The sequence below is a fragment of the Podarcis pityusensis genome (assembly GCF_964106645.2).
Source record: "Podarcis pityusensis genome assembly, chromosome: 10".
Lineage (NCBI taxonomy): Eukaryota > Metazoa > Chordata > Lepidosauria > Squamata > Lacertidae > Podarcis > Podarcis pityusensis.
In genome coordinates, this window is record NC_138035.1 from 67,980,093 (window position 1) to 68,006,165 (window position 26,073).

General features: G+C 40.4%; 1 protein-coding gene across 3 annotated transcripts in view; it reads left to right on the top strand.

Annotated features, from left to right (window-relative positions):
• The window catches only part of LAMB1 (laminin subunit beta 1), a 58,343-nt gene that overhangs the window by 5,767 nt on the left and 26,503 nt on the right, over positions 1-26,073 (top strand). For all 3 annotated transcript variants that reach the window (XM_081023403.1, XM_081023401.1, XM_081023402.1), the window contains 18 exons: positions 4,877-5,012; positions 7,183-7,256; positions 9,445-9,633; positions 9,718-9,781; positions 11,382-11,584; positions 12,225-12,345; positions 12,596-12,784; positions 13,257-13,436; positions 14,766-14,878; positions 15,632-15,711; positions 18,757-18,892; positions 20,272-20,430; positions 21,656-21,783; positions 21,972-22,092; positions 22,878-23,082; positions 23,525-23,668; positions 23,947-24,178; positions 25,193-25,356. In XM_081023403.1, coding sequence (XP_080879529.1) covers positions 4,877-5,012; positions 7,183-7,256; positions 9,445-9,633; positions 9,718-9,781; positions 11,382-11,584; positions 12,225-12,345; positions 12,596-12,784; positions 13,257-13,436; positions 14,766-14,878; positions 15,632-15,711; positions 18,757-18,892; positions 20,272-20,430; positions 21,656-21,783; positions 21,972-22,092; positions 22,878-23,082; positions 23,525-23,668; positions 23,947-24,178; positions 25,193-25,356 — 2,638 coding nt within the window. The remainder of the gene's footprint in view (positions 1-4,876; positions 5,013-7,182; positions 7,257-9,444; positions 9,634-9,717; positions 9,782-11,381; positions 11,585-12,224; positions 12,346-12,595; positions 12,785-13,256; positions 13,437-14,765; positions 14,879-15,631; positions 15,712-18,756; positions 18,893-20,271; positions 20,431-21,655; positions 21,784-21,971; positions 22,093-22,877; positions 23,083-23,524; positions 23,669-23,946; positions 24,179-25,192; positions 25,357-26,073) is intronic.

Sequence of the window (26,073 nt, forward strand, 5' to 3'; positions counted from 1 at the left end):
CAGAACTCGGGCTGCGTTCCTGTATACACTTACAAGGGAGTAAATCCCATAGAAGACATTAGGATTACTCTTGATTAAATATTCATAGGAGTGTGCTGTCTACTTACACGGAGATTAGTATTGGGACCACACTGATGTTAATGGCTACTAATTTCCCTCAAACTAGCATTTATACTTCATATTCTGCATACTGATAAGATGGTTCTTATAACTAGCCATTACTTGTGTGTGTGAGGGGGGTGGCATTTCTGCATCAGTGTCAAATTTCTCTTCTGTAGTTCTGGTCACAATTAAGCGGGTCTTAATTCCCAATGCATTATAAGTACATGCAAAATTTCAGCTGAAGTTACTTGTTCTTAAACTATAATTGTTTATAGACTAGGAATGTTAATGGTTAATGCGATTGTGGTGTAATGAGTCCAGATATATTAATAAAAACATTCTGCTGATTGCACTACCCCCAGCATGATATATGAGAGCTGTCTAGACTACTTCCTTCATTTACAGTCTCTGGAAAGATATATAGCTAAAATTCTAGCAATTTCAGTGTGGTTGTAGATATAGACTTAAGGAAATACAGTTAAGCAAACAAGGTCTAAGCAATACATTGTTAAATAACCCATTCTTTTCCCAGAACATTTTTCAGATATAAAACAAATTTTGTCAAAAAGAAAATGAAATATGCTTTCAGTAAACAAATAAACAGTATATATATATATATATATATATATATATACACTTAGTAAGTATTTTCTTAAAATAAATAAGAGAAAGTAGCAGAGTAGTTTTTAATCTGAATTATGGGGTAAAGCTATATCCAGTTTTGGAAGACTCAACCCTTAGAGATGATGGTGAAAATGTTTCTGGTTATCTAGGTGAGAACACGGCAATGAGCATATGGAAAGTAAATATATCTATTTGAAGAAACCAATAATTGTAAGAGGAAGTTATAAACAAAAAGGGAGTTGGTGTATTGGTAATACTAGAATACTAGAAGCCTACAAGCCAATCTGGGGAAGAGGGAGTGCTCAGGTTGAAAGAGAACATGGATAATACTGAGTATATGAGAATCATGTTATCCTGAGATAAAGAAAGAAATCGGGAATAATTGGGACAGAAAGCGTTTGCAGTAATGAGGGACTTCAAAAACCTTCACAGTGACCACGCAAAATAGATGTTCATGTTGCAAAAAAAGGCAAACTTTCTGGATAGCACAAATAGCTGTGCCTTGGAATGTACTGTAATGGCATCTGGTGCTCCCTCAGAGGTTGGCTACAAGTCTACCCACTCTGCCATTCCACTCCCACCAGCAGAATATAGCTAGTCAGGGGGCACAGCCCACAGAAAATACGTTAATCTAAGATTTATAGCTATTGGTCATGCTTATAAATTCCTTGCCATCCACACATGATATTAGGCCACCACAGAGCAACACAATGCAGGCGCCAACTGTACCACAATCAGCAAAAAAGGAATTAATTTCTCTTGAAAGCAGATAACTCAAGGAAAAAATGTCACTCAATACAGAATTATATGCACATAGTTAAATATGCAGGATATATCCTAGAAAACATTCACACATTTTAGAGATAGAGAACATCAGATGGGATAGTGTTTTCTTATAACCACCTGGATAAGTTTATGACAGTGTTGAGACTCATGGGATTTGGCCCATCACTTTTAATAGAGAGGAGTGCAATTAGGAAACTAACTGGGTCAGATGCATTCTTATGGGTCTGGTTTGTCAACAAAAAGACCAACATGTCCTCTCCTACCCAATCAATACCTTTTTGCTGCCACCCCTGCATTCACTATAAATTTTTGTCTAGGGCATTTATACTGTATTGACAGCACTGCAATGCAATATGCCACATTGGTTTCCATAGCCGATTGTTGACAATGACATCAGTGTTCCTTCAGGAGAATCCCTCTAAACCATCCTAACATAACTGCAGAGGAGAGGCTAATCATTAATGCAAACCGATTACCCTCCAGTCTCCAGCGAATAACTGGATCATAAAATCTGTCTCACCGCATAACTAAAACCAGCAGACAGTAATTTGGACAGGACCCATCACCACATCAGAAGCACAGCAGTGGCGACACTATGACACCCTGTGCAAGGCCAAAATTTGCCCCTCCCCCTGTCTTCACACTGCCTTCCCAAAGGTGAGTAGGCGCATGGCTTTGGGAAGGAGACAGGGGGACCCTAGGACCCTTTCAGAGCCTTATGCCTCCTTCCCAAATATATATATTTAATATTTAGATTCATTGTGTTTCTAGTTGTATCTCTTTTAATTTATGCTAATGCACTGAGAGAAAGGTGGGACATAAAATAAAACTTAAAAGTAGTGCTTATTCAGAATTACACACTTTTAAATACATTCTAAGATGCTGCTATGGATCTATAACCATGTGCAATTAGGTCATTCTGTAAGAGACACTGAGTCAGACTGACAATGTCAAGGCATCCAGGAATGAAGTATAGACTCTGGTAGACTGCCCAGTATCTTGCAAATGACAGTTTCATGCTAGGCAGAAAAAGCTCGAGCCAGTAAAAGCACTTCAAAGCAAACACAGACTTCAAAGCAATCAAACCATTTAGATTATTCTACAACTTTGTTCTACAATTATTCTACAACTTAGCATGTTTGTCTTTACTTCTGCTCTCTGAGTACATTCACATGTAAAGCTAAACCATGGTTTTCCACTATGCAGACAAACCTTAAAGCTCTGGCAAGGTGGCAGAGTACCTCACCCCCTTCCCCCTCTCTTCTTCCCACGCGTCTGAGAGAAGGAACATTTCAGTTCCTTTGAATCTCAGCTCGGTGCTATGAATGCAGCATAAATTCTGCTTTAAATTCTGATCAATTTCAAGATAAGCCAGCTTCAATCCATGTGTTATAAAGCTGATTTATTAAACTAGCCATATTTTGTTTTAAACCGGGATTTCAGTTTCATGCATAATGCTAAGCCAAGATTTAAAGAAACCAAAACTGATAACAATCTCAGCAGGAAGGAGCCAGGCATTTTGCTTCAAATCACTGAGGCTCATCAGTGTAGTGCTAAGCCAGCCAGGTAGCCAACAGGCTGCCCTTCAGATATTTTGGTCTCAAACTCCCACAACAGCCTCAGTAAGCAGCACGGCCAATGGTCAAGGAAGATGGGAGTTGTTATCCACAACACCTGGAAGTCAGCATGTTGATGACCCCTGCACTAAACCACAGTTTAGCATTACAGTGGTACCTCGGGTTAAGTACTTAATTCGTTCCGGAGGTCCGTACTTAACCTGAAACTGTTCTTAACCTGAAGCACCACTTTCGCTAATGGGGCCTCCTGCTGCCGCCACACCACCGGAGCACGATTTCTGTTCTCATCCTGAAGCAAAGTTCTAAACCTGAAGCACTCTTTCTGGGTTAGCGGAGTCTGTAACCTGAAGCGTATGTAACCTGAAGTGTATGCAACCTGAGGTACCACTGTACATGTGAACAAGCCCTTTACCTTCCAAGAGACCCATGTGTTCTAATTAGCATGGCACACTGAATCAAGGAACTACTGGATTTTATATTTTCGAAACTGGGGAAACAACCCATTATATTTTCTTTATCTTGATAGCCCTTAGAGTGCCTCCTGTGATCTGTCTTGCACCTGGTGAGGCTAATCTAAAGACATATATCCAACTTATCCTGCAGTTCTTCTTTGACTATTAGAAGCTACAAAATTTGGGCCAACGACATACCCACCTTTTCCTCTGCCCTCCTCTACCCCCTTTTTAATTAACATTCTGTTCTGTTCAAAAACTCTCTCATAACTTTATGGTGTTTTTGCTAGACCCTAATAAAGGCAGTCACATCTTGTGGCTTTTGGATCCCTCCCCAACCTACCTTCAAAGCAATCAATCCCTGGAGTCTCTCAAGTGACTCAGTGATGCTGAACCAGACATTCAGAGATTGCTCCTCCATCACCCCTCCCCCAAGTTAAAGGCACAGATAAGTACAATAGTATGAAGCAACCATCCATTGTGCTAGAGCATAGTGACTGTCTATGTAAAAGAAAGAGGCATGCAAGGGTATTTATCTTTAGTCCGATGCATATCCTAGCATCAGGCTCAGACAGTAGCAGAAGTGAGATAAGAGAACAATAAAAGACAAATATGTTGGGTTGACTGAATGCCTGTTTCCAGAAATGCTTGCAGGAGTTGCATGCAAATAGCTCAGATAAATATGCTATAAATATTTTTTTATAACCATTTTGAGCCCCCAGCAAGTTGAACTTAATGTGAAGCCTTCCCTTGATGTGACCCTAGACTTTATTCTGAATGGTGCTCAGGATCGGGTGCAAGTGTTGTCAGATGGATTTTGAGACGTGACCACAATGCTATCAAATGCAACATATATGTCAGTGACAAAATCCCCAGAGAGTTCCAACGTTTGATTTCAAAAGCAGAAATGAGATTAAAAGAAAGTCAGAAGCAAGACTTAGAATGATAAAATATATTCAGGAAACTTGCAGGTTCTTTAAAACCCTAGTAAGAGAAGCTCAGATAGAATTAATACCATCGATTAGGAAAGGTTCCAAGAAATCCATGAGCATGTCAAAAGGCAAGATGGGGATTTCCAAAAATGGAAGTCTTGCCCATACAAAACACAAGCTCTGGTTAAACAACTACAAGACAAGATGAAAAATGGCCATAGTTACCCTCTCTCTTTGAATAAGGCGTCGTATTCAAGTCAGAAGAGGAGTACTGCTGCCCCTCCCTTTCATGTGTTGCTGTTGACTGTAAGGATAAGTGCAGCATAATTGTGAATTGGGTGGTCGGTGGAATTTAGGGGAAGACAGTAACTTCTGCAAGATTGATCTGTCTTGTTTGTTTCAGGAGGATAAAAAGTGTTTCACCTGCTCTTCACGGGACCCATTCCATGAGACACTCAATCCTGACAGCCATCGTATTGAAAATGTGGTCACTACCTTTGCTCCAAACCGTCTCAAGTTATGGTGGCAGTCAGAAAATGGTAAGCTGTTTATGTGGGAAGAATTTCCCCAACACTTAATTGGTTGCCCTCAGTTGATCTTAAAACCTTGCTTTGTATTCATAATCATCTATATAGCTGTTTGCCTTGTAATTACTTCTGCTTCATAGTTTCAGTCTTTTGAACATTGTGTTTTTTGTGTGTATGTGTGTAAAACTATATCCTTTAATTAGAGGTTGTTGTTTTTTCAGGCAACGTCTCAAAATGCTTGGAAGGCAGGAATTAATAGTTCCAATTATCTAGTTATTTTAAAAAGGAGAAATTTTCACATATTGCCCTCAATCTTTTTCTCCTTTAAGATCAGAATGAGGCATATGAGAAAATGTTTCATCAGGAATAATCCTAGGCAATTCCATGATTGGTTGTGAAACTCCTATGGTTTACGCAAAGTTTCTTTCATGAACAAATACAAGTGTATTATAAGTAAGTGCTCTTAAGAAAAACTCTTCCCTAGATTACAGAGAAAAAATCATTAAGAATTAAGTAACTTGAGCTCTCTATCTTCAGTATTTTCCATTTGGTATTCTAAACAGCCGTCATGTAATTTTATTGTACTAAACTTGGCAGCAGCAGCGCATAAATGTTTCAGCATAAAAGTTCACACAAGTATCCCTCAGAAATAAATAACACATGGTTCTTCTTGCCTGGTTTGTTTGTTGTTGTGGGGTTTTTTTGCATTAGACCAGGCTCCAGTAAGGTCATTTATAATGATTCATAGTTCAATGGAAATTATTGTTGTCTAAAATGTTGAGAGCACAGTTCTTTCCTTTCTTCTTGTGTCTGTCTCCTGTACTTAAAAGGATTCACAGGCTTACATTTTATGGCAGAGGGACATCAAACTTCTGCCATTGGCTGAGAAAAACTTGAAACTTATTTAGGCTTAGTAAGCTGCAAGCAGCAGCCTCTCCTGACATGGTGTGGCTACGTTGGCTGAAGGCGGCACCATAAAGGGGAAGGCAGAGGCAAGTAAATCAGACAAACCAATCCTTCCTTCTCAGTGCTATGCCCAAGTGGGCATATTATACCCTGTTTTCCCCAGCTGCCTCTATGAAAGAATCCTTTAACATTTCGGACTTTTAACTGGCCTGACCTATTCCATGCACTGGGAAGAATGGAATGTCACTTGGGTGACAGGGTGAATGACAAGGCCTCAGACCACATTTTTCCAGAAGAAACAAGGTGTTAATTGGGGTCTTCCTCTGTGTGCTCCCTCAGAGAGAGATTTAGAAGGTGGTGATAAGGGAAGAGGGCCTTTTCAGTTGTAACTCCTTGGTTGTCAAATATTCGTCCCAGTGAGACCTACCTGTCCCAGATATTTGACAAGTTTAAGATGATTTGGTTGTGTGTTGATGCTGGGTTTTTTTTTTGCTGAAGTTTTTGCAGCTGTTTTCTTGCAGCTGTTTTACATACTGCTTTTTTTTTATTCTAGCAGGCATTTTAACTGAAATCTGATTTTACAGTTTTAACTAATTTCTACCTTTTCTGTATAGTATTTCTTGTGCACTGCTTAGAGACAACTATAGTTAAGTGGTATATAAACATCCTACTAAATAAATAAATCAAGCAAGCAAGCCTTTCTGGCCATAGCAATGAACTTTGGTATACCATAGTTAGTTACTGCTGTTTAATCATATAAAGCATTCTATACCAAGTTTAGTATTCTGTGGTTTCAGGCACAGTATTCTAATGTTACTATGGAAAAGGGGTTCTGAAGTGATGTCTAAAAAGCACATTACATATTCCATTGGTGCTGTGTGAGAATTTTTTAAAAAATGATGGTATTCTTCACGGTTTTATTCAGGTCTCCCATTGATTTTTATACAGCTTGTTTCCAAACAACTGAGCTTAAGGATAAGAACACTATGTAGAATTTGTCCCTGGTTTCCTTTTGACTCTGTGAATGTTCCCAAATATAAACGCTAGAGATCTTTTAAAAATAAAAACCCTGTGATTTTTTAATTTCTACAACAAATAGCTGATTAGTACTTTGTTGTTATGTTACTCTATATTGCACCCTTTCACAGAGAACAAAAACAAAAAACAAACTGGCTTTTTTGTAACCAAACACATACCCCTAGGAAAAAAAAAGATGAAATTAGACTTTCGACAAATGTTCTTGTTTACTGTGCAACTTCCTCTCTTGGTCTTGTAGGAGTAGAAAATGTAACCATCCAGTTGGATCTGGAAGCCGAATTCCATTTCACTCATCTCATTATGACCTTCAAGGTAAAGAATCCATAACATTCTCGCAAATCACAAATGACCCTTGTGTAATCTGGTACTGGTCATGGAAGGCAGTTAACTAGCTGCTTGAGAATAAAATGCATAGCACCCCATGTTTTGAGGAGATCTTTTAAAAAGGATTTTAAAAGCTATTAAAACTGGAATGCAAGAGGTAAGATAAACCACATCAGTTTTACGATACAGGCTAATTGGCTTCTTCTGCATTCTTAGGTAAGTCTTTAAATAAATTCCAAACACTCAGAAAGCAGGAAAAACAAAGATTAGGACTGCAAGCCTGATTCCTCTAGCCCCACTGAATTTTGTAAAACTTAATACTGAAAGGTCATGGTTAGGATTGCAGTCTTACTGTTGCTTTTTCATCTGTGCCCTCTGCAGCAGTAATCAGTAGCTGGTCTATCACTAATTTTTTGTTGATAAAGTTGAGGGTTCTGTAGGATGTTTTGTCCACATAGCCTTCTCTGTTCTCCTTATAGTTGTATCAGATCCAAACCGGGGAATGTGATTCTTTAAGACAACAAAATTATTGGCTTTAGAATTCTCTCAAATTTGGCAGCTGAAATAATCTCCAGGAAAAAAAGAACATCTGTATACAAAGTTCTTTTGTTTCCTTCTGAACAGATGTCTTGGCAGGGCAGATGCGCCCATATGGTTTAAAATATATTTCATTGGGGAGGTACACAATAGTTTGACTCTCCTGAGATGTGCATTCAGAAAATCTGTGCTGGGATTACATTTAATGCATTGCTTATGTGAAAATAATTTAGACGCTTAATTTCATACCAAGTGAGCAGTACCTAATAATAATCAGTACCTACACCCAAGAAGCACCATATATGTTTGTACAGTATAGCATTTGTAATCAATTGAATACCCGACTTTTAAGTGATATAATCAATCTCTTCCATTTAACTTACTTTTCCCCATCTTTATCAAAGCAAGAATACAGGTGCCTTTCTATGAACACACATAACTGCCTAATATTTGGTCAGGCCACTGGACTGTATAAACCAGCAGTCCTCAACCATGGAGCCAAGGGGTACATCAGGAAATCCAAGAAACATTCATGACCATCACAGAACACCTATTTCATAGAAGATAAATTGGCAATGCTCAGAGCCCCACCCCCCCAGCAGTCAAAACACCCCCTGAAACAAACAAACTGCTGGCAGGGCTTTTTTTCAGCTGGAGCTCACCGGAACTGAGGTCCAGCAACTCTTTATTGCATTCTGGCACCTCTTTGGTGCCATTCCCCTGCATGGCACTCTGGGCTGTGTGACAGAGGTGGCGGGCAGCAGGTTGAGATATATTCCTGTTCCTGTGGTGGTGGAGTGAGCAGGTAAAGAAGAAATGTCCCCCCCCAAACGCTCAACAACTTATTTGGGTGGGTGCTCCCCCTGAAAAAAGCTACACAAGTTCCAACACCTCTTTTTCTATAAAAAAGCCCCCTACATCCAAACAACCTCCTCAAAATGCAAAAAGAAAATGAATGAAAAGGCACCACATTGGGGCAATGGGGTCCAAACCAAGTGACTCTTAAGATACTCTTAAGACTCTTAAGATATGAAGCAGACATATTTCTCAGCCCTGCCACCTGCTATCTAGAAATACCAAAGATTAAATATTGTGCCCACAAAGCATTGCTGTACTGCTGAGCAATGGTCCTTATTATGTTAGTCTGGTTGATACGCCCCCCCCCCCCCCAATACTGATCTATTTGTGGTAAAATAAACTGCAACACAGCCTTATTGCTACTGATACATTTGCTCGCGCTGCGACTTCATGAGTCCTCCATCCATCAAGCAACACCATTCCTATATAGTCTGGGGATTTAGCTGGTGCAGCTGTGCCTTTTTCTGGTACAGCCTGGACGAATGAATGAATATCACTATTAACACGCTCCTTGGCCCATGAGGGGGCCTTGACCTGTTGGAGCACCTGCAATTACAAGAGGCTTATTGTTGTTTAAAAGCATATTCTGTAGACTGACATGCATAAGCCACACAGATCTGAGCATAATCAGTGCAAGAAGAAGCAGCGGCAGAAAAATCAAATAAATGTTCAGGAAATTGTAAATGATACTGGAAAATTATTTCAAATATTTGATGAACATTGTTCCAAATAATTTGTAGCTTAACATTCATTAAAATCTATTCTTCTTCTTGATTCTTAGACGTTTCGCCCAGCTGCAATGCTGATTGAAAGATCCTCAGATTTTGGGAAAACTTGGCAAGTATATAGATACTTTGCCTATGACTGTGATACTTCATTCCCAGGTGTTTACAGTGGACCAATGAAGAAAGTAGATGACATAATTTGTGATTCCCGTTACTCTGATATTGAACCTTCAACTGAGGGAGAGGTTCGTAGTTTTATCTACAATTGATCTGCCTTACTAGTGAGGCTGTATCTCTGTGACGCTGATGAATCCTCATGTTTGTTTCAGGTAATTTATCGTGCTCTGGACCCTGCTTTTAGAATAGAGGACCCATATAGCCCAAGAATTCAAAGTAAGTATGCAAGCTTCTTATCTTCCTATACATTTTTAGGATTGTGCTTGAACTGCATTAAATGCTTTACAATAATTACCTCACATGTCAGCCTTGTGTGGTGAAGTCCTCTTCACTTTTTGCAGACAGAGAAAGAAGGGTGAGAAATAGTTACTTATTCAAGGTTATTCAATAATTCTGTCACCAAGCTGGCAGATCGTAGGTTCCTTGCGGAGTCATGTTTTAATACTACTTGCACTGATTGCACAACCTCTTAGTCTTGAAAGTTAAAAAGAATTACAAGTTGTTGTTACAGAATATGGAAAAACTTGCATCCCTGTACTGGCTTGTTGGAGCCAGTATGTTTCAACATTTCAGAGCACAGGTTCGTTTCAGATGGATTTGAAGTGAGCTTGGAAATGTGTTTGCAAGACTTGAGTGACTGAAGAATTTTCATTAACACCAACCTGTGATCCCCACTAGGATCAAAGGAGCTCCTAAACATGCATGCTTAGAAGCTGATGAAAGGGTATTGAAATGTCCTCAGGTGTCCCATCACAAACAACAGTGGTGATGAACATACGGAAATTTTTAATGACTCAATAGAGCTAAGTCTATTTAAATCAATATTTCAGCTACATAAATTCCTGCTTCATTTCAGCATATACTATTAATGAGTGACATTTACAAGAAACTTGCTGCTGAACAATCATCATACATTTAAATGTATTTATTTAATAGGGCATACTTCCTTTCCTATCACAGAGCTTCAGGTTGATTAAAATCAGGCTAGGCCCAGGGCATGGATTTAAGGTTCATGATACAGTAACTTTGCAAAAGCTGAGCAGGACCAAGTCTGCTCAGCGACTGAATGGAAGACTGGATGAGAATCCTACTTATGCATCTTTGGTGTCCGTGATGGAAGAAAGGCAGGGTACAGATGTAATAAAATAGATTTAACATTGAAAAACAGTTTTTTAATAATGATACTTTGAATTTGTATAGTGCTTAAACTTAGTTGCCTTAGCCTAAGTGTATTTTCAGGGAAACTTCTTGCTGGTATATTTATTTTCTTTTAATGAATTTCCACCTCACTATTTAGCCAAAAGAGGCTCCCAGGAAAGCTTATACACTAAAAACAAGATAGACCCTGCTTCTAAATGGTACAAAACAAAAGGAAAATGGATTGGGGGCGTGGAGAAAGAAATGAGCACACACAGGCACCAGATATTCATTACAGCATCTTCTAGTGATCAGCTGGGATGGAAACAGTTAATTGAGAAGAGGTCCCCAATGGTTGCTGGTGTCTTTAAGTTGCACCAGTTGTTGCATCCCCCAACTCATAACTGCTTGGTGGAATGGCTTGCAGTTGGGGGAATGGGAGGAGATAAATATGTGCAGCTCCCATCATCCCTGACTGCTGGTCCTGCTAGCTAGGGATGATGGGAGTTGTAGTCCAACAACAACTGGGGACCCAAGTTTGAGAAACACTTTGTTAGACTCATAAGCTTTTCATAATAAATATTCTTAATATGTCTTAATATGTCTCTTGCAATGAAACTAAATTTATTTTTTTAAAAAAACAACAACACCCTTACTTTATTTATCTTTGGCTTTTCAGATATGTTAAAAATCACAAATTTAAGAATCAAATTTACCAAACTGCACACACTGGGAGACAACCTTCTGGATTCGAGAATGGAAATCAGAGAAAAATATTATTATGCCATTTATGACATGGTGGTCCGTGGAAATTGCTTCTGTTATGGACATGCCAGTGAGTGCGCACCTGTGCATGGCTATGATGAAGAGGTGGAAGGAATGGTAAATTTTTATATATTTTTCATAACAAGCAGATAGGTTACAATTCTGCCACTCAGACTCTTAAGAGGTTCCCTCTTTGAGGAGAGCTACCAATGTAAACAAAGGTAGCAAAACTACATTTTCTATCAATTTAAATTATTGTTGAGGGTCAAAGTAAATGAGACATCAGTAGCTATGGGTAAGGGGGAGGTTTAGCACAACAATGTCCGAGTCCCTGAAAAGCTTGGATGTAGAACAGCTCTAAAACTTGTATATAGCTGCTTGGTATAAACTCTGGATTAAACAAACTGAGCTGTCACAATCTCATTTGGCCCTAGAGCCAAATTAGCATCTCATCTTAAGGGTGTTCTGGACAGCATGTCCTTTTTACATTAGACAGGTGAGAAAGGAGCCACTGCTGCCCTGGCAGCCAACATCTTCCCAGTCAAAGATGAAATAACTTGCTCTTCATCTTGTTCCATGATTTCCAAGCTTCTGGATTTTTGTAAAAAAGTCCCTAGAAATTCTCACAACAATCAAAGACTACTATTTCTTTATATGAACCCTTAGTCAATGAGAGGAAATGAGCATTGCTTTTATTTTCAATATATTGTGTCTTTGTATGTATGTTCCAATCTCTCTCTCTCTCTTTAAATGAAAGGTCCATGGTCACTGCATGTGCAGGCACAACACCAAAGGCCTAAACTGTGAACAGTGCTTGGACTTTTACCATGACTTGCCATGGCGACCCGCCGAGGGTCGCAACAGCAATGCATGCAAAAGTAGGTGTGACAAATTTAAATTCTGCTTTGTAAAATCTATGGTACTAATGTCTGATGAGCCTTTCATGAGAAACTGTGCTCTCTGTCTTATAAATGGCACAGATTACCCAACTTTTAACCAATTTTGCTAATAAAAATACTCAGCTGCCGCTGCACTCCTTTCTAAACAAGTTAATGTAGTTGTTTGATGGAAATTTTAGTTTTAAAAATGGATTCTCATTTAGAATTAGTTTCTTTATCTTTATCCTAGAATGCAATTGCAATGAACACTCTGCACAGTGCCACTTTGACATGGCCGTGTACATGGCAACTGGAAATACCAGCGGTGGAGTGTGTGATGACTGTCAGCACAACACGGTGGGGCGTAATTGTGAGCAGTGCAAACCCTTCTACTTCCAGCATCCAGAGAAAGATATTCGGGACCCCAACATTTGTGAACGTAAGTACATTGTCTCCAAAGTGTAGTTGACAGCTTGTTAAGATAAATGAGTGTGATTCTGAAATAATTAATAAAACTTTGTAGTTCTTTTTTATCCTAAAATGTACAAATGGAAGACTTACTGCTTGTTCCAGAAACATTGTGGGTTATATCTGATGTAGGCCACAGTCAGAGTAAATCAATAGGCATGGCTAATTTAAGTCCATTCATTTCATTGGGTCTGATCTGAATATGACCACTTATGTGTACTGATTTGTAATAGTAGAGGCTCCTGTATTCAAAGTGGTATAGCATAAGATTTTGGCTAAATGGGAACGCTAGTTGCCATTTGGTGGGGCACAGCAGCTTCAGACAGTGGGAGGCTTTGATGACAGAATTTTCGGGAAATGGAATTGGTGTTGTATTTGGCTATAATATATGCTTCCTGTCCAGTAGCTATGATTACATAGTAAAGAGCTGCTATTTCTTTTAGCATGCAACTGTGATCCAATTGGCTCCCAGGATGGCGGGGTATGTGATCGCTACACTGACTACTCAACTGGCCTCATTGCCGGACAGTGCCGTTGCAAATTATACGTGGAAGGGGAGCGCTGTGATTTCTGCAAGGAAGGATTCTATGGATTAAGTACAGATAATCCACTTGGTTGTCTGTGTAAGTAAAACAAAAATAAACCACTTTGTAGTTTTGAGCAAGAGGAGTGTTTCTAATGCTGCACCTCACTGATTATGTTAACTGAATCTTGTTAAGTTTAGAGCTATATTTTTTATTTGTAAATACATTGCCTGCCCTGCCTGCCATTTTGTGTGTGTGTGTGTGTGTGTGTGTGTGTGTGTTTTACTGACATAGAGGATCAGGAAGGTATAAATTCATATTATCTTGCATTGTTTACTTTCCTGGCCTTTCCTGTATGTTCAAATTTAATGTTGGTGTGGGGATATAAGGGCTGTTTTTTGTTTTTATTTGTTTTGTTTTCCAAGCAACAGAAGTCTCTTATCCTGTTCCTTGCACACCGGAGGGGGAAACCCATCACCTTTCAGTATTCTGGCCAACAAGTGCAAAGGTGCTGGGATGGTCTATAAGCACATGAGCATTTGAGGGCAGAGAGTTGTATTAAATTTAAATGACTCACTTTAAATATATCAGACTTCTTGCATTTTGCTTTTTACTGGGTTATATTTAATTACAATACCCTTATAAATGATTCCTTAGCAATGCTGGCTCTAGAATTTTGAGGACCCCACAGTACACACATTTGGAGTCCTAACCTGGAAGAGGCGGGTGATGCATACCCTCAAACAGGTTGCCGCAGAAAACCGGGATGTGTGTCTACTGTAACACTCTCCCATTCAAGTCACATGACCTACATGAGATCACACCCCATGTCTTTTGAGGCTGAGGCCCCTGCGAAACAGAAAATCCCGATTTAATTGGGGCAGTTGAGGGGTATGTGCATGCAGACTGAGAATTCTCATAGGCTTCAGCCAACCATATTGAATACTCTGTGCAAGGTTAACACTGTTAGGGTGATGGGCCGTTTTTCTGGTCCTGGGGACCTGGGAAATTGCCAGTCTTGCCACACTGTGGAGCCAGCTGTGAGCCTTAGAAAACACCACAAAATTTCTCACTGTAGGATTTCAATTTATGGTATATGCTTCTACTTCACAGCTTTTGTTTTGTTGTTTGTGCTATTTTTTATCACTGACTTTAGGTTATGCTGACTGGTTTTTTGTTTTTGTTTTGTATTGTTCAGTATGACCTTTGGTCAACAGGCAATACATCTGTCTCCTTGGCTTTACTTATACACAGGATGGTGTGTGAATGTGTTTTTGTGAGCTGGATAAGAGAGAAAAGCCATTTGTCAGTAAGTCTGCAGTGAAAAATGAGGGATAGTGTTGATGTAAATATTTGTATTAAATGCTGTGCAAATTTATAACTTAAACAACTATATCCTGATTTATTTACTTATACTTCCTAATATAGCTTGTGCATGTAATCCTTTGGGCACAATTCCTGGAGGGAATCCTTGTGACTCAGAGACAGGAAGCTGCTATTGTAAACGTCTTGTTACAGGAAGACGTTGTGATCAATGTCTGGTAAGTCGCCCTGCTTAAAAGAACAGAGCTTTTATTTTGTGTGTGTGTGTGTGTGCATGTTTTTTTTTAAAAAAACCCTTTCCAAATAAAGCGACAAGTGTCATTTGTCTGGTAAGCTTCATTTAAAAACTTCAGAATAATCAAACTGATTTGCAACACCAAGCTCCTCTACTCAAAAGCCTAAAGGGCATTCTCGATACTTCATAGTGCAGTATTTAAATTCACAAAAGTTGCATACATTTGTTTTGGAATGCCAAATTATTAGGCCAGTGACATCCTGCTTAGGTCTGTTATATCACATGGGCAGCCAAAGGTGCTAGGCCTGCCCCTCACGCACAGGCTTTCTGTAACACCAAAGCCAATAACAGTGATTGGGGCTGTGACCCCTCGCTTGCAGTGTCCCATCCTGATGTCAAAGCTGGTCAGCAGCTTCCTGGCTATGAGTACTATTTCCTGAACTTCCATCAGGATTCCACACTTGGTTCTCCTCCCCCAGTCATTTATTCTCACAACATCCCTGTGAGGTAGGTTATGGTGAGAGTTTGTGACTTAACAGCTGAGCAGATAGTTGAACCTGGCTCTTGCCAATCTTAGCCACTACCCCACATAGCTTAAGGAAGCAGATAGTTCTGCCGTTACTCATTGGTGTTAGCCTTGGACATGTCCACCTTTTTGCACAACCTTGAGCTTGAACTATGCTTGAGTTTCGCAACATCCTGTTATACCAGTAACAGTCTAAATCTTCCCTTGCAGCCTGAGCACTGGGGCTTGAGCAATGATATGGATGGTTGCCGACCATGTGATTGTGACCAAGGAGGGGCGCTGAACAATAAGTAAGTCTCAAAGAAGCAACTTGCCATATTTTCCGCTGCATAAGACGCACCTAGTTTTTAGGGGAAAACAAGAAAAAAAAGTATTCTGAACAAAACAGTGGGTGCGTGATTTTTGTGGTTCATGCTGTGGCCACACACATGTGATTTGATGGTAAGTTTGGGGTAGCCCAGTGCAAAAATCCTGAGAATCCATGTGGATCTGCTTTGTAACCACGTTTTTGCACCATTGCGGCCCCACGCAACAGTGGGTATGTGATTTCTTTGGTGCAGGCTGTAGCCATGGACATGCTATGTGATCTTATGGTGAATTTAGGGTGACCCAATGCAAAAATCCTGAGGATCCATGGGCTTTTACCTCCCCCCTCCCAGGCAGCTTCCTTTATCGCTAGCGTCCCTTATCTCTCTCCCGATCCCACTGATCAGCTGCTTCCTTTCAACACTCCCTTCCCTAGTTTGCCTTAGTGTCTTTTCCTTAGCTGGAGCAGTTTTTTGCTCCCCCCTTTCTTCTAATTTCTTTATTTATTGATTCATTGTCTCCTCTCTTTGCAAGTTTGCTGTCTTTACCTCCCCCCTCCCAGGCAGCTTCCTTTATCGCTAGCGTCCCTTATCTCTCTCCCGTCCCTTATCTCTCTCCCGTCCCTTATCTCTCTCCCGATCCCACTGATCAGCTGCTTCCTTTCAACACTCCCTTCCCTAGTTTGCCTTAGTGTCTTTTCCTTAGCTGGAGCAGTTTTTTGCTCCCCCCTTTCTTCTAATTTCTTTATTTATTGATTCATTGTCTCCTCTCTTTGCAAGTTTGCTGTCTTTACCTCCCCCCTCCCAGGCAGCCTCCTTTATTGCTAGTGTCCCTTATCTCGCTTCCAATCACTTGCGATCAGTGGCTTTGTTTAAACACCCACTTCCCTCTTTTTTTTAAAAAAAAGCATGATCTGCGTTTCGCCCCTGGGCAATTTGGCTCCAGGGACCACGAAGACACACAGACATTTCCTCTTACTTTTTAGGAAGAAAAAAGTGTGTCTTATGGAGCGAAAAAATATGGTACTTGGTTTTTCTTTTCTTTTCAGAAGCACCTGATTCAACTGCAACTTACCTCTGTTTTTAAAAACAATAATGATAATAATAAAAACAACACTTACTGTTTACATAGTGAATTTCAAGTATTTAAAGCATTTCACCATTGTTAGCTCAGTAATTCTTACAACAGCCCTGTATAGTACATCGATAATTTTATCACTATTTTGCAGATGGGAGAAGGGCAGGGCATGGATCCAAATTTAGTCATATTTTGAGTAGCGTAACTCTTGCCTAGGTCATGGCTAACTTAAATTCCATAAATTTCAGTAGGTCTTCTCTAAGCATGGCTGAATACAATCTGCCGGTGGCCGAGTCGCCTAGCCAGGATGTTTCCCAGCTGCATCTCTAGATAGTTAGATAATCATTTAAAGCTTTCCTGTTTAGTTACTCACTTCTACATGTGTTGAATGGAAAGGAGGAAGAATACATGAGCCGAAGATCTGATTGCACTTAAATAAACCTCAAGGGCCAAGTAAATGTCCTGTTTTTTCTTAATTTTGTTCAGTTAGTTAGTTTACACTTGGGAAATAACTATTGCACAATCAAATTACATCAACACAAATCTTTCTCGAAATAAAAAAATTTCCTTCCTGTAGCACCTTAAAGACCAACTAAGTTAGTTCTTGGTATAAGCTTTCGTGTGCATGCACACTTCTTCAGATACACATGTGTATCTGAAGAAGTGTGCATGCACACGAAAGCTTATACCAAGAACTAACTTAGTTGGTCTTTAAGGTGCTACAGGAAGGAAATTTTTTTATTTCGACTATGGCAGACCAACACGGCTACCCATCTGTAAACAAATCTTTCTGTCATTTCAAACTTACTTGCCAATCTGTCTGAAGTAATCACAAAGAAGATAATTCCAGCAGGCTCATGTTTGTACCCCTGTTGTTGGCCCCTAGTTATTTGTTTTCCCATGCAAGTATCAGATGTCCTCAGAAGTACTATTAAAATTTGATAGAACCACGAAGCTGCCTACCCTTTGAATGTTAATGACACTGATTGCAAAACCATCTGAAAGTGGGTGTTGCCCACTAGCAGAAGTCAAGCCAATTCGCTTTTCCTTTTTGTCTCCCAAGAGAATGGGCTCATTCATCCTGAAGATTCTCCTTTAAAACTGCTGCAGTTGAGATGCCTATTCTTACAAGCCTGTTTTCTATTTTTACAACAGCCTGTCAGGAAGGATAGAGGGTCTTATTCCAAAAAGTTTCTAACTGCAGTTTTATCCAGCATAGATCATGGTGTCTTGATACAGTACCTGAAATGCACATCTGAGTTGGAATACTAACTTGTGATTTTGAATGCTGGAAAAATACAAGGGAAGCAAAACAAAGGATGGAGTTGTTGTTCAACCATAGGGTACTTTCCATAGTTGTTAAAATCTATCTGGGATAAATACAGAAATTTCACAGGAAGGAACAATGTTTAATTACAACAGTTTCTCCCCATGGAATTTCCCCCTCTGCCATAATTTGTATTCTGCCCCCAAAGTTTTAAGCTGACTCATATGCAAGAAAATGCACTTGTATTTGAGTCTAAACATCTGTGCCAGCGTATCTCCCTGTGTCGTCCAAACAGTGGTGGGACTTAGCAGTACAATTTGTGATGGTTTATAGAATCATATAATTGTAGATGGTTGGACAGTGTTCTCGAAGCCACAAACATGAATTTGACCAAAGTGCGGGAGGCAGTGGAAGACAGGAGTGCCTGGCGTGCTCTGGTCCATGGGGTCACGAAGAGTCGGACATGACTAAACAACAACAACATAATTGTAGAATTGGATGGTACTTTGAATGAGAGCCATCTAGTCCAACTCCCAGCAATTCAGGTTGTATTGCTACAGTGTCAGTGGAACCTATTCTCAACCCTAATTTACTTTTGTGCATTGAATAGTTATAGGTTCTTTTAAATTTGTCTGTCTGTATTTGCTTTTAGAAGATTGCAATATAAATGCATTATCTTTTTCAGCTGCTCGAGTGAATCTGGTCAGTGTCAATGCAGGCCTCATATGATTGGCCGCCAGTGCAACGAAGTGGAACCAGGATATTTTTTCATTTCTTTAGATCATTATGTCTATGAGGCTGAGGAAGGCATCTTTGGCCCTGTGAGTACCTACTCAGTTAAACTTCCACAGGCCCTTTTCTAACGCTCTGATATTTCCATGTACGGTAATCTGTTCTGTTTCTAGCCTGTTGGTTTTACACTATACCTACCGAGGGACGCGGGTGGTCTAAACCACTGAGCCTCTTGGGCTTGCTAATTGGAAGGTCGGTGGTTCGAATCCCCGCAACGGGGTGAGCTCCTGTTGCATTGTCCCAGCTCCTGCCAACATAGCAGTTTGAAAGCATGCCAGTGCAAGTAGATAAATAGGTACTGCTGCGGCGGGAAGGTAAACAGCATTTCCGTGCACTCTGGCTTCTGTCATGGTGTTCTGTTGTGCCAGAAGCGGTTTTGTCATGCTGGCCACATGACCCAGAAAGCTGTCTGTGGGCAAACATCAGCTCCCTCAGCCTGAAAGTGAGATGAGCGCAGCACCCCATAGTCGCCTTTGAACTGGACTTAACCGTCCATGGGTCTTTTACCTTTACTTTTTTCTTTTTTAAGCTACACCTACCAGACATGGTCTGAAATAAACATGAGCTGTCTTAGGTGATCTGTTTAGGAAAGACAATGTGAAAATAAAAGTAAATAAATACAGTGTGCTAATGGGCCACTAGAGAGTTGGCCACTGGACCTTGATGGTTATGAGTTTTAGCAGTCTACACTGAGAAGGTATATGGGGCATGTACCAGAGCCAGGGTCTGCTTAGAGGCAGGTTCATCTAGAACACTGGCCTTCAGCTGGTAGGTTCTAACTCACAACTGGTTCATACCAGCAGCCATCTTGAATGACCATGTTTTGGAAAGAGGGAGAGAAGGAAAAAGGTACAGAGAGCAAGGGTGGAAAGATGGGTCTAAACAGAGTAAAGGCTAATATTAATGGTATAAGATTTTTTAAAAAGTAAATATTAAAGCATAATTATGTGTCTATGGAAGTTGAAGATCACTTGCTAAGTCTAACTTCTTATTTAGGAAGCTCATTCCATTTATGTTAGGTAAGGTATCTCCCTGAAACTGTCAGATATTGGAACAATGCTGCAGCTGAAGATTCCTGGCTTTAGTTATTTCATAAACATTAGCATTTCTGTTTTCTCTACAGTTCTATTATGCCTGATAAAGTGGTTAATAGTACAAGTGATTTTTACACTTCATGTCTCATTACACTAAACAGAAGTAAATTTGTGCAGTATACTTTATCTCAATGAAGTGGCCTACGTAAATGTAGGAGAAGATGTAAACAAAAACATTTGTCAGCAAATAGGAATAGGAAGGTCAAAATAACCTGTAGTGCCGGGTTCTTCTACTGTGTCTTTCCCTTCAATTCTTAGAAGGTGCACGTGCCAACTTAAAATAATATGTAATAACACCTGATTCTGTTCCACAGGGAGTGAGCATAGTTGAACGTCAGTATTCCCAGGATCGCATACCTTCATGGACTGGAATAGGATTTGTGAGAGTTCCTGAAGGAGCATTCCTGGAATTCTACATAGACAATATTCCTTACTCTATGGAGTATGAAGTTCTGATTCGCTATGAACCACAGGTAAATACCAACCCTAGACCCATGCTCTTTCATAGTGTTGAATCTGAGTGATGGAGTTTTCAAGAAGGTTTAAAGCCTGCCTATATAGGTTGATGTGGCTTGCTTTTCTTTTGTCTTAAGATCACGCAGATATTCCAGTGGCTATTTTAACAGCACTTAAGTCTACATTAGGCATAATAATCTCTCAAGTGTTCATCATTAACAATAGACCTCTGCACACATGTGGTGAAAGTGACTGTTCCTATTGTTCCTATTTTGCCTAAATATTCCAAATTTTCATATATTTAGCATTTTATTTGTATATTCTGCACGTAGTAGTATGCTGTTATGAGGAGAAAGAGTAAATAAACAGCAGTTGTGGTGTATGAGTAAGGGAAAGGAGTCAAGTGCATCATGCAGAGTTCAGAAATGCTGGAGCATAGAATTTCTTTTCTTTTCTTTTTAGATTTATCTAAGAAACTATGAGGGCTGAAACATTATTTTATTTCCCCCCCCCTCCCCCCAAGCCTAAGATGTTCCTCCTCCTAGTTGCAGAGGTTCAGAAAATGTCCAGACCTTTTTATAGATTATTAATTATAGATTATTAACCATTTAAAGGGGACGTGGGTGGCGCTGTGGTCTAAACCACTGAGCCTCTTGGGCTTGCCGATCAGAAGGTCGGCGGTTCGAATCCCCGTCATGGGGTGAGCTCCTGTTGCTCGGTCCCAGCTCCTGCCAACCTAGCAGTTTGAAAGCATGCCAAAAAGTACAAGTAGATAAATAGGTACCGCTCCGGTGGGAAAGTAAACAGCGTTTCCGTGCACTGCTCTGGTTTCTCCAGAAGTGGCTTAGTCAGGCTGGCCACATGACCCGGAAAAACTGCGGACAAATGTCAGCTCCCTAGGCCTGTAAAGCGAGATGAGTGCCGCAACCCCAGAGTCGTCTGCAACTGGACTTAACTGTCAGGGGTCCTTTACCTTTTTAACTGCCATTTATACTGGATAAAATCTGGTGATTGTTTGCTAATAGGTAGCAGAGATAGCTACAAGTAGCAGCCCTGCGCATTTACTCAGAAGTGTATCCCACTGTCCAATGAGAATTCCTTCATTGTACTTACAGTAACTTACCATTGCTGCTAATACAGTCCCAGTTCCTGCATCTGGGGAGGAAATGGTTCATCTCCATGGAGAGAACTTTGATTACTGCTCAGCAAAGAAAATATGTTAATGTGTGCCAATTTTTCCAGTTACCAGATCAATGGGAGAAAGCTGTCATCACTGTATTTCGCCCAGACAAAATTTCAACCAGCAGCAGATGTGGCAATACAGTTCCAGATGATGACAACCAGGACGTATCGTTATCTCCTGGTTCAAGGTGAGTATCACAACAGAAGGATAAACAAAGGAGCAATGAAGACATGATGGGAGGCAGAGGGAGAATGAAAGGTTTGATTCCACATAATCAACAATCTCAGTCTAATCATTTGTTGTTTTAACATCCCATTTTTTTATCTCCAATGTATCCTTCTCTTCATGAACGTTGTGTCCGTCCTGGTCTTGCAGATACGTAGTCCTTCCACATCCCATATGCTTTGAAAAGGGTCTGAATTACACAGTTCGTCTGGAGCTGCCACAGTACTCCCATGATACGGAGGTGGAAAATCCATACACACTCATAGATTCTGTAAGTGCATGTTTAAATAAAAATCTGTTTACATAGTTTGCAACTTTACCCGCTTAAATAAAACTACATGCATTGTGCTTCCTCTCCATGAGCACAGAATTTTAGCACAAGTAGACTGCAAGCAGGGGCAGCCTTGAGAGAAGCAGTGTGAACGGATTCCTCCCCATGAGAGAAGGAAAGGCTCAGTGGCAATGGCTGTGGTTTATTGTGGTTTGCCTGGAACACTGTGCGCCTTGCTGAGTGCCAGCAGGTGAAAGGGGCAGGAGAATCAGTTCCATTGCACTTCACTCAGAAAGCTGTGAGAATAGGAAGGGATGGATTGTTCTTCCCCTTCCTCCACCTGTAACTTTCCCTAAGAACATCTTGTGTGTCAGGGGAAACTTTGGGAACTGTCGCCAACAGTGTTGGTTGAGGGAGGGAAAGCAAAACACACTGCTGCTTATCTAGTAGCTCTTTTGTGCCCCTAAACCAGTGGTGGTCAAACTTGGCCCTCCAGCTGTTTTTGGACTACAACTCCCATCATCCCTAGCTAACAGGCCCAGTGGCCAGGGATGATGGGCATTGTAGTCCCAAAACAACTGGAGGGCCAAGTTTGGCCACCACTGCCCTAAACACTCCTTAGAAAGCATTTTTAGGAGACACTGTGCATATTAATGATCAACCATCTAATATTTTTTAACTATTGTAGATTTCTTTTTCTAACAATATCGCATGGCACTGTATTTTATACAAGGTTCGGCTACAGATCTAAATAGTAATTCTGCCATGTTAAAATCAACCCACAGCTTGTTCTCATGCCTTTTTGCAAATCCCTGGACATATTCTCAGTTGGAGGCAGAGGTGATGATGTGATGACTAACAGTGCCTGGGAAGCCTTTCAGAGATACCGGTGCCTGGAGAACAGCAGGAGTGTTGTTAAAACACCCATGACTGATGTTTGCAGGAATATCATTTTTAGCATCTCAGCCTTGCTACATGAGACAGCATTAGGTAAGTAGATGTAACTGATTTCACAAAGTGGGATTGGGGTTAACTAGGAGGAAAAGGCAGTGGCCATGTTTACTACCAAAATAAGTAGCCATCCACATGTTGTTGGACTCCATTATTCCGGCTTGCATGTCCAGTGGATGAGGGGAGTTGTAGTCCAACACCACTCGCAGGGCAACAGGTTTCCCAGCCCCTGTTAAACTTAGCATCTGAACAACCCCATTGATAGAAGACAGGACCCTGGGTAAATATATATAAGTGATTCATAAATGAAATTATTATCATCATCTTAATCAGAAATAATATTTAATATCTGTCCAATCAGGTTTACGCAGATCATTCCTTTACTAACCCATCGGCACCTTGCATAATACTATTGCTGCCAAGATGGCCCACACTTGTGCATTTGCCACTCCTGCAAAACCTGTGTCTTTCCCTCTTTCAGCTTGCCAGTGTGACCCACAAGGCTCATTAAGTTCTGTTTGTGACCCTAATGGAGGCCATTGCCAGTGTCGGCCAAATGTTGTTGGAAGAAGATGCGACAGATGTGCTCCAGGCACTTTTGGATTCGGACCTAGTGGATGCAAACGTACGTTGCTGCTTTATTCTAATCAAAATGTCATATGTTGCTGTTGTTTAACCCTTACCCAGTAAGTTTGATTGAAAGGAAGAAGGAAAATCCCCTGAGCCCCTTTGTTTCAGTATACATCTGTAAGAATCCATTAAGAAAATAAAACCTTCACTCTCCAAATATTTTATTTTTAAGTAATTTGAGGCTTCATGTCCTAGTGTCATCATAACTTCATGAATGTAAGCAATGTATCCAGTTTCAGTATCATTCAAGATGGATACCTATGTTCTTTTTAGCTTGTGAGTGTCATGTCCAAGCGTCAGTTAATGCTTTCTGCCACCCGGAGACTGGTCAGTGCCACTGTTTCCATGGAATATATGGCCGTCAGTGTGACAGATGCTTGCCTGGTTACTGGGGATTTCCAAGCTGCCAGCCCTGCCAGTGCAATGGTCATGCGGATGATTGTGACCCGTACAGCGGACAGTGTTTTAATTGCCGTGATCATACCTCTGGCCACAACTGTGAAAGGTATGCCTTCTTTTTGGATTAACTGGGATAGTCGTTAAATGATATATTACTTTTCAAGCAAGATTTTATCATGCTGCCCTCTGAAATGCTGAGTTCAAACCCATTTACTTAGGCTGCACTTATTTGCAGAGGATATTTTGTAGATCAGATGCACTGATCTCCACTCCTCCTACTCCTACCACTACTCATTTCAAAATGATTCCTGCCTGTTTAATGGCTGTGAATCTTGAGCACACACACACTTTAATTGGCACCTGTTGTATAGTTTTCCAGCTTGGCCACTCTGCCTCAATTGCCTCTTCCTTTTTTATTTTTTTACTCACAGAGAACTTAATTTTGCTTACACAGGCCCAAAGACTGCTCTAGGACTAGCACAGTTATTTCTAGAGCCATCTGGAGTTTGGGGAAGGGGGGAAAGACAGCAAAGTAACCATTTGCAAGATCTTAGAAACGCAGCTCTTCTAAACTCTCAAAACTTTCAGCAGTGCACATTCGCTTGTGAACTGAAGTGTATGTTTATATGATACATGAAATAAATGGATTTGGTTTGGCACTCCTTCCACTAACCTCAAGAAAGAGCCAATGAAAACATCTGTAAAATAGTGATTTTACAGATTATGGTGGGCTGCAAAAAACCTGCTGAACTGTGTGCTATGGACTGTCACCCGCCCATATCAGATATGCAAATATATGTGTGGCAATGAAGGGGAGCTCGCTCAGGGTGAGAGACTGGGAGAAGAGAGAGATGCTCCCAGGTAAGAGCTGGGAGGGCTCACCTTTTTCTGTATGGGATAAAAGTTAAGGTATATCTGTGAGAGAGGATCTTGTATTCTTCTTTCGCTTTTCTTCTTTTCAGTCTTTTTCTTTTTATTTGTGTAGATTAGTTTGTGGGGTTTTTTGTATTGTGAGAATGTTTAATGAAACTTTACTATAAAAATAATAATAAAAGATATGCAAATATATGTGTTCTATTCCTTGGGCATGCTTAACAGACTTTTATGTTGTAAAATTAAGATGCCTTGGTGGTTATTATGGAGATCCTGTCCTGGGATCTGGGGATCACTGCCGTCCTTGTCCTTGCCCAGATGGGCCAGAAAGTGGCCGCCAGTTTGCCTCTGGCTGTTATCAAGAACGTTCTACTCTGCAGGTGGTGTGTGTCTGCGAGACAGGATATAAAGGTAAAATACCTTGTGAAACCAAGTATGTTGTTGTTGTTGTTGTTGTTTAGTCGTTTAGTCGTGTCCGACTCTTTGTGACCCCATGGACCAGAGCACGCCAGGCACTCCAAGTATAGTGTATAGAAACCAAGTATAGTGTATGGAAACCAAGTATAGTGAATGCTATTAAATTGAAGCCATTTCAATGAGCATACATATTTTGATTATCACAAAGTGTCATATTTTACACTTACAATTATTATTATTGTTATTTTATTAAATTAGTTGCTCAATCTTAGGAATGGTTCACTTGTTAGTAATAATAATTCTACCATCAACAAATGTGCCATCCACATAAGTGATGCTTTATAAATAATATGTGGTGCTTTGTGCACCAAAGGCAGTGGCAGACTTTTGGGTCTCAAATTTGAGCAGCACCCTGTGTGACACCAAAATTTGGCAGACCCATCCACTTCTCCCCCCCCCCCCCCATTCTTCAGCACAGTTCTTGGTGCCTCCGATGCTCCACCCCCAGTGCAACCAAATTGGTCATGTTCCCCTAAATCTGCCTCTGTTAAAGAGAAACTTTGAAACATTTTGAATGGAGCATAGACATAGCAACATATTAGGTTTCAAAATCTATGGAAAAAGCCAGATTCTCAACCAGCCTAAGTAATATTCTCTCTTCTGGCATGTGAATTGATAGTGGCTAATCTATCTGAAATCTTTCTGATGGTT